Genomic DNA, 13,552 nt, shown 5'->3' on the forward strand with positions numbered 1-13,552 from the left:
GCTTAACACAATCAAAAGCTTTAGCCAGATCAGAAAATATGCCAAGTGGTAACAACGTTTGATTTATTGATTCTAATATATCATCTGTAAAAGTGAATATAGCTTGATCAGTTGACAATCCCTTCCGAAATTCAAACTGACTGTGGATGGGAATATTTTTCTGTACTAAGTGTTTATAAAGTCTATTGTGCATAACCCTTTGAAACACTTTTGAAAATATTGCCAATAATGAAATGGGACATAAGTTTTCCACTGGTGATTTGCCTCCTTTTTTGTGTAATGGTTTGACAATAGCATATTTAAGCCTATCTGGAAAAGTATCACTGTGGAGGGATTCATTACATAAGTAACTCAGTATGTCACAAAGTTCTGAGGAGGAACATTTAATTATGGTAGTGCTGATTTAATCATAACCATTGGAGCCCTCGTTTTTAAGAGAGCTAATAATATTAGAAATCTCTTTCCGTGAGATAGGATACAGTTGAATTTTGTCAAACTTCTGCAGAAATGCATTTTTTCAACATTCTAAGCTGTCTTCTGAGGAACTGTGCAAACCTAAGTTGTCTGCTACTGAAAGGAAAAAGTTGTTGAAAGTGTCTGCAATTTTGGAGGTATCTCTAATGAACTCACTATTTACATTTAACATAATTTCCTCATTTGCCTGATTAGTTTTTCCCGTTTCGCTTTTTACTATGTTCAATATAGTTTTTATCTTGTTACTAGAGGCATTTATTTTTTCTTGAAAATCTATACATTTTTAGGTTCTGATTACTTTGTTTAGAATTTTACAACATAACTTGTAATGTGATTTAGCTCTGTAGTCATTATTTTCCCTTGACATTAAGTACAGTCTTCTTTTTGTTTTGCAAGATACTTTTATTCCATTTGTAATCCAAGGTTTTGAAACATTTAATCTATTTGCTTGAGTGTGTGCTGATATGAAATTTCCTAGCAGAGTCTCAGTCTGGTACACAGTTTTAATCAGCCAGGAAGTTTGATATTAACATAGACACCACTGCAGAGTGAAAAATTCGTTCTGGGAGTTTATTGAATGTACATGTGGGATCCAACGTCAATGGAAATCATCATTTTAGTTCTCTCATGTTGTCTGAATTACAGTTTTATGTGCTGAGTTGACAGAAGGCTCAAATAAGAATGGTTTTATTATCATTCAATAGTGCTTGCAGTAAAGACTGACTATAGTTACTGTCCCTTGTTACTCTGTCTTTACAGTACCAGAGAACACAGTACAATGTCACAGCTATATTCTGTCAATTCTGGATGTGTGTATTATTATTAATGTTTTGCTTCCATGGTCAATAAAATATCTGAGTATCGCACTAGGACAAGTAAAATTAGAATCTGGAAAAATTTTGTATGTAATCAGAAACAAAATGATCCAGTCCTTTGTTACTGTATGTCACATGAATCATACAATGAGCACTTTTTGTGATGGGTAGGTGAACTCCATTCAAACAAAAATACGCACCTGATGCCCTTAACAGTTACATGTAGTGTATAGACATATTCAACAACAATCAATACCTCATTAATTATCAGTAGCTCAAGTTTAGTAGTACAGAGACACTTGCTAGATTCCAGCAACAACATCAACTAATATTAGCAAAACATGTGAACAGATATAAAGGGGACACACACTATCTTCTTGTTTTTCATTGAAGAATACACACTAAGCACTGAATATTTGGATCATTATAATCAGCCCTACACTGAGGGAAGAAGCATGAATGATCATGCAGGTTGCAGTGATGCAGTATGTATTACAGGCTGCCAGGAAAACAGAGAAATCATGCAACAGGAAGCCCAGGTTGAAATGTCAACAACATTATGAAAAGGTAGGATTGTTATTCACTATAAAGATGACACGATGAATTGCAGACAGGTACAATGAAAAACAGTTGTTTCATTGTGCCTGTCTGCAACTCAAAGTGTTATCTTTACAGAGAGAAATCACACAGTTTAATTCTATGTACATAATACAGGGAAAGCTACCGATTTAGACAAACTGGATGAAACACAGATTATAATGGTCATAAGATGGAAACAAGCACCATGGAAATGGTGAGACACATTTTGAATTTGTGTGATGGCATTAATAGTATCTCTCAGAATGTTAGAAAGAATTGCATATTTAATATATGAAGTGCTACCTTCTATTTTTAAGTGTCCCAACTTCTAGCTAGTCAAATGTGGCAGGTCCCAACTTTTGACTTGCCAAAGGTGGCAATTCTACACAAGCTACATGATGGATGAAGTTTCATATGCGATTTTACTCAAAGTATAAACAGCCATAGGCATATTTAAGACTACAATACACTGCATTCTGCATATATTTAACTGTGTAACAGATTTGTTCCTTTCAATAAAATTCTCATGGTTTGTGACCACATTATCAATATGTAAAATTGTCCTACATTTCGGCTACTGTAGCAAATGGCCTTCCCCAGGGTGTTTTAAGAGATGTCAAGTATGGAAAGAAGCTATCAATAATGGGGACAAAAGAATATGGGAGGGGGGTCCAGGAGCCCTTGGCCAGAACTGCTTTTAAAATTTGACAATAAAAAAATCTTGATTTGGAGCCTAATTATAATGCTTGAAAAGTAAAAATTTAGGCCTTTAACTCCTAGTGAGAAAGACAAGGTAGGGTGCTGGAAATTTAAAAATTATAATCAGGGTTTTGTTTCCCAAAATATAAAATGTTAGTCGAGTGTGAAATAAGACCAATTCTCAAATGACAAAACAGTTAAAAACACTGCAAAATTGGTAAGCACAAGGAGAGGAATTTTCAAAGAAAAAAACTAATGACTTGAAACTTTTGTCATTTACACACGAACAACATAATACACTGTGTAAAGGTTAAAAAGTGTAATTCTCCACAAACACAGAATAGGGCAATGCATATGTCACTAATAACTTGGGAACTGTGGTTGCATTTGCTAATGATGTGTTCAAAAGCCCTTTGACATAATTGTTAAGGCATAAGAAAAGTGCCTAGCAAAAAACTACTCTGCTAGTGTACTCGTGACTTCAAATTTCAACATAATACAAGTTTACGCACCCACAGTAGTGAAGTTCATGAGGCACCCCTGTATTAAATAAGTGTTTGTGTATATGATAATAGTTTGTGCTAAACAGATAATAATGAGTGTTGCATTAATACTGAAACAATACTGGTTCACAAAATGATGCAACATAAAACACGGTGTTGTCAAATTAATGAGATAAATCAAATAGCAAATTCTATAATTTTAATATGGCTCCCATAAGACCATAATTTTAGCCTACAAATCATGATAATTATGGACAAATCATAATACTTGGCACATCTGTGTAGTGCTGACTGATAAATGAGAAAAACTTAACTTCTTATATGCTAGTAGAAGAAACTGTTTTCATGCTTTGCTAAAGGGTGTTGAAGATGAGGAGGAGGGGTGTTAGACACACTTTATTGCTGTCTGTTTTATTTCTTGTCACTAGTGGAAACAGACAATTTTTATTGATGTTTACTTTATTTCTTGTCATTAGTGGAAATAGGTCAATCAGGAACACTTAGCAGTAGTGAAAAACAGTTGTTTTTATGCTGCCTGGTGCATGGTGAGGTGTGCCAGTACTCTGTGTACCTATGGCTGCATTTGTTTTCCATGCAAATGTGATTTGCAAGCGCTGTCATGCTGTAGCACTTTTACTGCTGGCAGCCAAAACATAGTAAGTATGTACTCATCTTCTTTATTCATGTTGGCAGGTCACTTAGTTATTTCTATTGCCTCTCTAATCTTCTTCCTCACAGTAAGTAAAGGCCTGTTGGGCCAGTACTTGGGCTTCTTGAAGTATTATCTGTTTCTCATACTCTTCATGGTGTTTTGCTATGGCTGCATTGGCATGCCATCTCAGATGAATGTACCTTTCACGTTCAGGTATCCGTGTACCAATCAGTCACCCCCACATCGCCCACATATACTAATTCACATTTGCAGCTGATTTCATGGATTCCCACAGTACGTAGCTTGTCGACTGCATCTTTCACTGAGCCAAGACCATTTTTTATTTTGTTGCTGCTTCGGAAAATTGGCTTGACATGTGGCCTGTGAAGAATTTTGCTAACATGTCCAATGAACCCTTGCACACATGGTAACAGGGCAATGTTTTTTTTTTCCTTCCCTCTTCCCTATAGCCTCCATCCTGTGTCACCTTAGTTCTACCAATCACCTTCAACTCATAACCACTGGCTTCGAAGCTCTCCAGTCTACACCATTATGGCGAATGCTGTCTCTGTTAAGGTGAAAATACCTTTGTCATCTGACCACATGGAGAAGAAGAGAGATGGAACCTTCACCAACACCTCAATCAACAACATAGCTAAATCCAATTTACCATGGGGATCGAAGAGCGGCCTTTCCTCAACATGGAAGTTTACTGAAACCTAGATGGTAAGCTTGGCCACAGAATGTACAGAAAATCCCCTAGCTCTGACAGGTAATTACATGCCTCTTCCCAACATTGCCCTATGCAGAATAAATCAGTCGCTGCACACATTAACAAAGAGAGCCTGGAGAATGAATGACGTACATCTAACAGAGAAACTAAGAAACCTCTGGTCTGCTTTTGGAGTCAGTGGTTATGAGCTGAAGAAGATAGATAAAATCATAGCAACACAGGATGAAGGTAATACAAAATAGCAGAAGGAACTACAAAATACATCTCTATTAAAATACATGCATGGGCTCAAAGTGTGGACAAAATTCTTTGCAGATCTGGTATTAGCTCAGTTTTCTGGAGCTGCAACAAAATAAAAGATGTTCTTGGCCAATGAAAAATGCAACTGACACGCTAAATATTGCAGCAGTCTACAAAATCAGCTATGAGTGTAGGCTATTGTATGTAGGTGAGATGGATAACTGAATGTGAAAGATATGTTCATCTGAGACAGCACACCAATGCAGCAATGGCAGAACACGATGATGAGTCAGACAAACAGATAATATTTCAAGAAGCCTGTGTACTGGCCAAACAGCCACTTACCTTGGCAAGGAAGATTTGAGAGGCAACAGAAATGGCTAAGTGACATACCAACATGAACAGAGAAGAAAGATTTGGACTTCCAACCCAGCATCTTGATTGCCAGCAGTAACAGCACTATGGGACGACAGCATTCTCAGAACAACCCACAGAGGCACATAAGACTATGATGGGTGTAGGTACACAGAGTACTGGCACACCTTAGCCAGCACCAGGCAGTTATTAAACAGCACTACTTCACAACTGTTGCCTGTTGCTCATTCACCTGTTTCCACTAATGACTAGAAACAAAGCAAACACCAATAAAGAATGTCTGACATCCTTCCTGCTCATCCTTAGTATAAGTACAATTTTTTTCCCTAGTATATAAGAATGTAATTTTTTTTCATTCAGCAGTTGGCACAGCACCAAGAGGAATGTCATTTGCAACAATGGCCAAAATGTCAGATGATTTAACATATTCACAATGCAGTCACATATCCAAAAGAATTTTACTGACAGTCAGAATGGCTGTGGAAATCTTTGTTTACAGATTTGTAACTGTTGGATGCTACACAACTTGACCATGCTGAAAAACACTTTTGGCAATTGGTGTAATGAAATGATCAACAAATTTCACAAATGAAATGAAAAATCTGTATACAACATTATAATAGGAGAGGAGACTTGATTATATTTGTACGAGCTAGAAGCTAAGCAGCAGTCAGTTGTTTGCATGTTCCAAGATCAACCAAAAACCAATACCAGTGATTTGTTGGAGAAGCATTTACAAGAAAATGATGGCTTCTTTCTTTGATTACACTGGACATTTCATAACTGTTGATTTAGAAATTCTAAAAAAAACATTATAGCTGAATGGTGTGCAACAATTTGTTTGCCACAAGGCACTGATGAAACCAGGAAAAGCAAACATGAACTTTTACTACTCTTCATCACGACTGTACTGGCTGACAAACTGCATGTCAAAAACTTGATTATTACATGCATACTCTGAGGTACATTCCATCTATGCAACTAATTGAAGTCAGTTTGTTTATTGCCACACGCATTTTGCTTCTTTCACTTGAGAAGCATCTTCAGTGGCCCGTAATACAAGTTTATTTTTACACATACAATAATCATATTATGTGGTAGATACAATACATTGCTATGTTACATTCTGTAATGTAACTAAGAGTTACATCATTTATTTTACAGTTCTGATTGAATTTAAAGTGTTGGATGGTCTTGTGGAGTCTGAGATGGCTTTTCTTGAAACTGTTGTATAACTTGACAGGAAATGCCTGACATGGCTGTATTATTGTCATTTTTTCTGTTTGAATCTGCCTGTCCTTAGTTGCTTTACATTCATGGAGGTATGTCATTAGATGGAGAAAAACAATGAATTGACACCTCATCACTCTTATTCATTTGATTCATTGCTATAAGATTTTTTTTTCCTTGTGATAAACAAAATGAATTTCATCACCTCACAAAGCCACTGGATCTTTCCAAAACAATTTTTTTGAGATATCAACATTAGAGTGGAAAAAATGTTTTGAGAATTTGTTAAACACATGAAAAAGCAAGAAAATTTTAAAAGAAAATCTTTCTAAAAACTTAAAATGCAGTCCTCATTTAATCCATACCACTATTAACTTCAGACATTTTCTATGGAAAAGACATATCAATGTTCTGTTACATTGTGGGTATGATCAATCAGTTCATCAGTGTGTGAGGTATGCAGTATGGCAACAACTTTTAAACAAAAATTTTTGGGGTAGAACTTTCTATCTCATAAGTTGGAAAAATTCTAAATACGTGCTACTATATGCTCGGTGAGTAAGAGAACTTGAAGCAAATTCAGAGGCTCAGTGGATTTCACAGTAGAGTTACACATCATGTGCACTGTGTATCAGGTAGGCGTTCTCATTTTAGAGCCACAATCATTTCACATGGCACTGACATTTGCCAACTGTATCTTTGATTTTCTTATGGTCATCAAAATGATTATACGTTAAGAGAGGCTAGAAGAAACAAGTGATGCTTTCCATGTCTAATCGTAATTTCCTGGTAGTCATAACCTGCAGCAAACAATGTTTGCTTGATTATATCAATTCCGCTTAGAGACAAAATCACTTCATCTTTTGAACAATGTGATTCTGAAGATGAGGGGACTGATCAGTTCACAAACAAGCGTTCAACTAGAACATGTGTTCATGACAAAGGCAATAGCTCAACTCAATCACCATTGCGCAGTGTGCTCTGGTATTCCAGGCAACAAAATCAGTGTACATACAGAACTCAAGAACTATAAGAGGCAAGTACAGAACACATTTGTATGTATGAGTAATGGATGATGAACTCTTTTGGATTACTTCTTTCAACTGTGGTGAAATCAATATCTCATGTGAGTTATTAACCATATTTGGCTTCATATATGACATGAGTAATGACATAACTTTGCTATAGATAAATATATGTATTTTCAAACTGAGAAATTGCATTATTGGTGGGTTATAGGAAAATATCAGTGAGGAGTCAAACAAGCACGGAAACAAAAAGACAACATAAACTGTGAGAAGTCAACATAGCAGATACAAACATTTCCAAATGGAATTTCTGGTTGCCAATCAGTAGTTGTTTCGTCATCTATAGATGATTGATTATTGTGAGCAGTGGTGATGACAGAACTATTATTGTTATTGTTGGAGATAACAGTAACCATTGTCCCAGCCTTCTCATCTTCTGACCACAGCCGTGGCCTTGAATAACGTCCTTGATATACTCTCTTCCGTGGTCTTAGAGGCTCCACTTGCTTTATTAAAAATGTTTCAACTCCTTGTTCCTGAAATACAAAATGTAGATGTTCACTAATCAATAGACAGTTACACAGATTTATTTAAAAAAATCTCTTCAATGAGGTTGTTATAATGAGCTTAGATGACAAATGTAAACATTTGAAGTCCCATATTTTATTTATGCAACACAAATTGTTGCATTGTATATTAAGAAAGTAAAATTTAGAGGTTTGTAGATACCCGTAACAAGAAAGGCTGATTGTTCCTTTTTGAAGATAAGGCTGTGTTTAGTACAGAGTAAGGACACAAAAATAATAAAAATAAAGCAATATACCAAAGAACATTACTCACAAAACAAGAACTACAACATTACAAAGAGCGTCAAAATCCAAAATAAGTGAGACAGAATAAGACAGGAACCAACAAAGTAGCAATTATTCCACACATTCCTCAGTTTTAGCAGAAATGATATTTTTCTCAAGAGAACTCCATAATTTAAATGACATGTTGTAGTAAATGGCGTGCATACAATGTTCATCATTTGTGCATAAAACTATGTTGTTACTGTTCAAATATTTATTCTGGTAAATACTTTTTAAATTATTCCAACAAGTAGAGGATCAGTCATACTTTTACGTCTGTGCATCTGTCAGTGTGGTTCCAGTTGTTACTGTCACAGTGGTCACATAGCTTGGAAAGGGTTGTTTCAAAAAGATGCTTCAGTTTGTTTTAACACTGGCACTCGAAAGAAGCAATAGTCAATTATCACTAGAGAGCATTGATGCATTAGTTTTATCACACACACACACACACACACACACACACACACACACACACACACACACAGAGAGAGAGAGAGAGAGAGAGAGAGAGAGAGAGAGAAACTGTGGACTCTTAACTCTAGAAGAACCTCAGTGAAACATGATATACAGTATATGCAATATAATTATGAACTAACAGGCAATATCTGTTGTAACTCCAATATTTTCACAGTACTGCAGTTCCCAATATCAAAATATCAAACATAGACAGCTCCAAACATATTCAGATGAACATCGGTGAGATTTAATTCAGCCTGGTACATGGACCGGTAATTGGCTCCAAATGCAGCAGATATGAATTCTAATGACAGCACAGTTACTTTGGGTTATGTGAAAGGATACTGGAAACTGCAGGCTATTTGTGTTGTAGCAAGAGCAAATACAATGTATGGAACACAGTACTTTATAGAGCAACAAGTAAGATAGTGCATAGCGCTGAACACATTGATTGGACTACAGTAATACAGCGTGAAGAATAGGCCAAGTACTCATTTGCATTCACTTAAACAATGATGTTTCTTTGGCAGCTCACCAGAGCGTGTCAGGGGGCCAACCAGGAGGCCTCTATAAGCAGGCCTGTGATCTGAATTGATGTGTGCTCTCTGAAAATGTGCATGTCATGAGTGAAAGAAAGTAGCTACAAAAATCATCTCTCTTATACTGGAATAACAACTGGTAGTGTGGGATTTATATCACCTCAGACAAACAGGTGGTACTCTCACACACATAAGATTCGTTTTGTTAACTAAAAAGAAAAAGAGATAATAGAGAATATGAAATATGTGACTGGGTAGAAAGAGACAGCTACTCTGTATGGATCTCTTTAAAAAATTACAGAAGCATTTTCAGTGAATAATGTTGGATTATTTTATATATGTGATATCTTTGCATACATTCTGGAAAGGAAATGATAGAAACCATCCAGCTGCAGAAGATGGCTCCATACAACATCAAGGAACTGTGAGGGAAACTAAGTTTATCAAGTGGGCTATGCAACTCATAACAACAGTTTTTAAAGAGAGAGAGAGAGAGAGAGAGAGAGAGAGAGAGAGAGAGAGAGTGCAGTCCACAACATACATCCTCTTGCTTGCCTACAGGAGAATCCACACTCAATGCCAGTCTACATGACTGACGATGATTCCATATCCAAACCAAAACAATTCTGTCTCTGGTTATTCTCTGGATTCTTCACGATTATGCTTTTAATGGAAATCTTAAGTGATGCTAAGCTCTCTCAATATGATTACTGAGCTTTACTCAGTACTGCCACATACCTAATGCACTCTCAGGCGTCCATAAATTGCAGGTACATGTGTTCAACTTCATTCAGTATTACTTCATACTTACTGTTACAGCAGACCCATTACACAGAGAGCTTGTTTTTACTGTGCTTCAATAAGCATGTATTGTCATCGATTTTAAAAATAGTTATCCCTCCAATCACAGTAATGATGATAAAATCAATTTCAGCTGAAACATAGACATTAGTGTGTGTGTGTGTGTGTGTGTGTGTGTGTGTGTGTGTGTGTGTGTGTGTGTATTAGAGAGAACAAGAGAGAGATATTTTTATTAACGTGTTCTGAGCTTGAAAGTGGATATTGTTTTAGTCTTTATAATAATAAGTTGTTATTTCCACAAAAGATTCAGGGTGGTAGAGCCCACAAACACTAAAACATAAACTCATTACATGGAATATATTTTTGCATCCCACTGTCTCCACCTTCTCAATGCAATACTTGTAAGTGCACTGATAAATCACTGCAATACTTGTAAGTGCACTGATAAAGTGTATATTTTTCCTAAGGAATTACACATTCACATGATTCTTTTAGAATATCTGTACATTCTAGCTACATAAAATTGCCAGTATTTACTTGGGTGACAACATAAAAAGAATATCACAATAGACATTAGAACATTTTATTGGCTCTACTACCTTACACTACAGTCATAGATACCATTATGTCACCTTCTTCTAGCATTATCAATAATCTACATCTACATGGATAATCTGTCTGGCAGAGGGTTGACTGAACCACCTTCACAATACTTCTCTATTATTCCAATCTCAAGCAGCACATGGAAAAAACGAACACTTATATCTTTCCATGTGAGCTCCGATTTCCCGTATTTTATTATGATGATCATTTCTCCCTATGTAGATCAGCATCAACAAAATATTTTCACATTCGGAGGAGAAAGTTGGTCATTGAAATTTTGTGACAAGATTCCACCGCAATGAAAAATGGCTTTGTTTTAATTATGCCCATCCCAAATCCTGTATCATGTTGGTGATGCTCCCACCCCTGTTTCATGATAATACAAAATGTACTGCTGCTGTCTGAAATTTCTCGATGTACTTTGTTAATCCTGGTTGGTAAGGATTCCAGACCATGTAGCAGTACTCCAAAGGAGGACAGACAAGCACAGTGTACGAGTCTCTTTAGTAGGTCTGTTACGTTTTTTAAGTTTTCGGTCAATAAAACACAGTCTTTGGTTTGTCTTTGCCACAAAATTTCCTATGCATTTCTTCCAAAGTAAGTTGTTCGTAATTGTAATTTCTAGGTATTTAGTTGGATTTAAGGCCTTTAGATTTGACTGATTTATCATGTAATTGAAGTTTAAGCTATTCCTTTTAGCAGTCATGTGGGTGACTTCACACGTTTCATTATATAGAGTCAACTACCAAGTTTTGCACCATACAGATATCTTTCCTAAATTGTTTTGCAATATGTTTTGACCTTCTGGCAACTTAACTCGATGATAAAAGACAGCATCATCTGCAAACAACCTAAGATGGCTGCTCAGATTGTCTCCTTAATCATTTATATAGATAAGGAACAGCACAGGACCTGTAACACTATATTGGGAAATGTCAGAAATCACTTCTGTATTACTCAATGACTTTCCATCAATTACTACAAACTGTGACCTCTCTGATGGAAAATCACAAATCAGGTCACATAAATGAGACGAAATTCCATAAGCATGCATTACAATAAAAAAATGCATATTTGACTGCATTGGGCTAGGTAAAATAGACACTTACCTTCAGGTAATTATCACGGGTCTCACCGTACCCAGGCTCCACTTCATAGGCATTATTAAGACAATCTAATGTTGCCTTTGAGATGTGGACTCGCCTGGGAACCAATATCAGCCTCAGTATATTGAAATAAGGGCAATCAGTTAACTGTAAACATTATGTTAAAAGCTGTCCAGCTCTGTTTCAGGAAAAAAATCTATAAGAGGAAAAACAGAAATACACAGTGTGATCATTATTAATGGTGGAAACACATACAGTTGAAAGTACATGACGCTAGTAGCAAAAAAGTCTAGCAAATATGGGCTCTAAATTGCATACTGGCACCTGAAGATCTATGAGCACTTCTTAATCTTCGATATGGTGAAACAAATCTCTTCCACTAAAAGCTCTTTGCTTTCCATATTTTGGGAGGAGGTAGTATGGGACAAAACAAGAAAAAATTGTACAGTAAACATGAGTTAAACAAGTGCTCACAGCTCTTAAAGGATGCACTTTAGAGCCCCCGTTTACCAAACTTTTTTTTGTTCCATACTGCCGCCTCTCAAAATATGAAAAGCAAAAAGCTTGCAGTAGAAAGGATTTGTTACACCATACCAAGGATGAAGAAGTATACATAGCGCTTCAGGTATGCATTTTAGAGCCCAAGTTGACTGGGCTTATTTGTTACTAGTAGCGTGTACTTTCAAATGTATGCATTTACATCACTAAATATGATACACTCTATATATCAAAAGGGGGACAGAGTGTATGTTTGTGTGTGGGTGTTTGACAGGGAGGCAGGCAGGGAGGGAGAGAGGGAGGGAGGGAGGGATGATCATGTACAGTGGAAGTTATGAAAGATATTTTATTCATCTCATCTCTTTAACAGCAGTAAACGTGTTAAGTCTGATAGGATCATGTGAAAAAGAGATCAGACATTAAGAATTAAAACGCTCACCCTGGAATACCTCCACTTTCCATATGATTGGCAAGAGTTACATCATAAGACCAAACATCGAACTGCCATTTCCGCAGCCCAAGTACTCCACATAAAACAGAACCTGAGTGTATGCCAATTCGCATATTTAAATCTACCTGTAACAAGAAAGATGAGTTCTTGAATTAATAGAATTATTGTTTTAAATACACACTGAGAGGCATAATAAGGAGAATACCGGGGAGGATTTAGGAGAGGAAAATCATCGGTCAGAGAGGAATTAAATGTAAAGCTCTTAATCGGGAATCAGAAACTGAGCCCAAAATCTTCATGTATCCTTTTTTGATTTAAAAAGAAAAGCCTATGATTCCATAGATAGTGACACATTATTCAATATCATCAAAGTTTGGAACTGGCAATAAAAAAATGGCATTCATTAAGCAAATTTGGACTAATACAATTTCCAAAGATGAAATTTTGGGTGAAATATCAAATATTTTGAAATTCAAACAGGTGAGAGGCAGGGGCACAGACTGTCACCATTTATTATTTTATGTTTCAGAGAGTGCAGTACAAGAATGTTAAAAAGAAAAGGACAAGAGGGAATAAGTAAAAACTTAGCTTTTGCTGATGATTTAGCAATCTTAGCAGAGAACCTACAAGATGTAACAAAACAGATAAACATTCTCTAAGAGCTAGCAGAAAAAAACTGGGTTATTAATTTCATACACATGACAAATGTTAACCCGTATTTCACATTTTCAAGTGATCTAGACTTTAAAAAAAGCAAAATTGAGGAGAATGCAGAATCGAGGAAAATGTTAGAACCCCCAAAATATCAGCAAAAACATATGTAATTGGCATATACGATTAAAAATCATAATCCTCTTCAATACATTACACAGTATCTGTACAAGTGAAGGAAATTAAATGTACAATGCAGTAATGAATT

General features: G+C 36.1%; 1 protein-coding gene across 1 annotated transcript in view; it reads right to left on the minus strand.

The window, feature by feature from the left end:
- LOC126458343 (adenylyl cyclase 78C-like) overlaps positions 1-13,552 on the minus strand; it is a 788,789-nt gene that overhangs the window by 100,669 nt on the left and 674,568 nt on the right. Inside the window, exons 9-11 of the mRNA XM_050095308.1 lie at positions 12,622-12,758; positions 11,688-11,781; positions 7,622-7,864 (exon numbers count right to left, since the gene is read on the minus strand). Of these exons, the coding sequence (XP_049951265.1) occupies positions 7,622-7,864; positions 11,688-11,781; positions 12,622-12,758 (474 nt within the window). The remainder of the gene's footprint in view (positions 1-7,621; positions 7,865-11,687; positions 11,782-12,621; positions 12,759-13,552) is intronic.

The sequence above is a fragment of the Schistocerca serialis genome, chromosome 2, assembly GCF_023864345.2.
Source record: "Schistocerca serialis cubense isolate TAMUIC-IGC-003099 chromosome 2, iqSchSeri2.2, whole genome shotgun sequence".
In the NCBI taxonomy this organism is placed as follows: Eukaryota; Metazoa; Arthropoda; class Insecta; order Orthoptera; family Acrididae; genus Schistocerca; species Schistocerca serialis.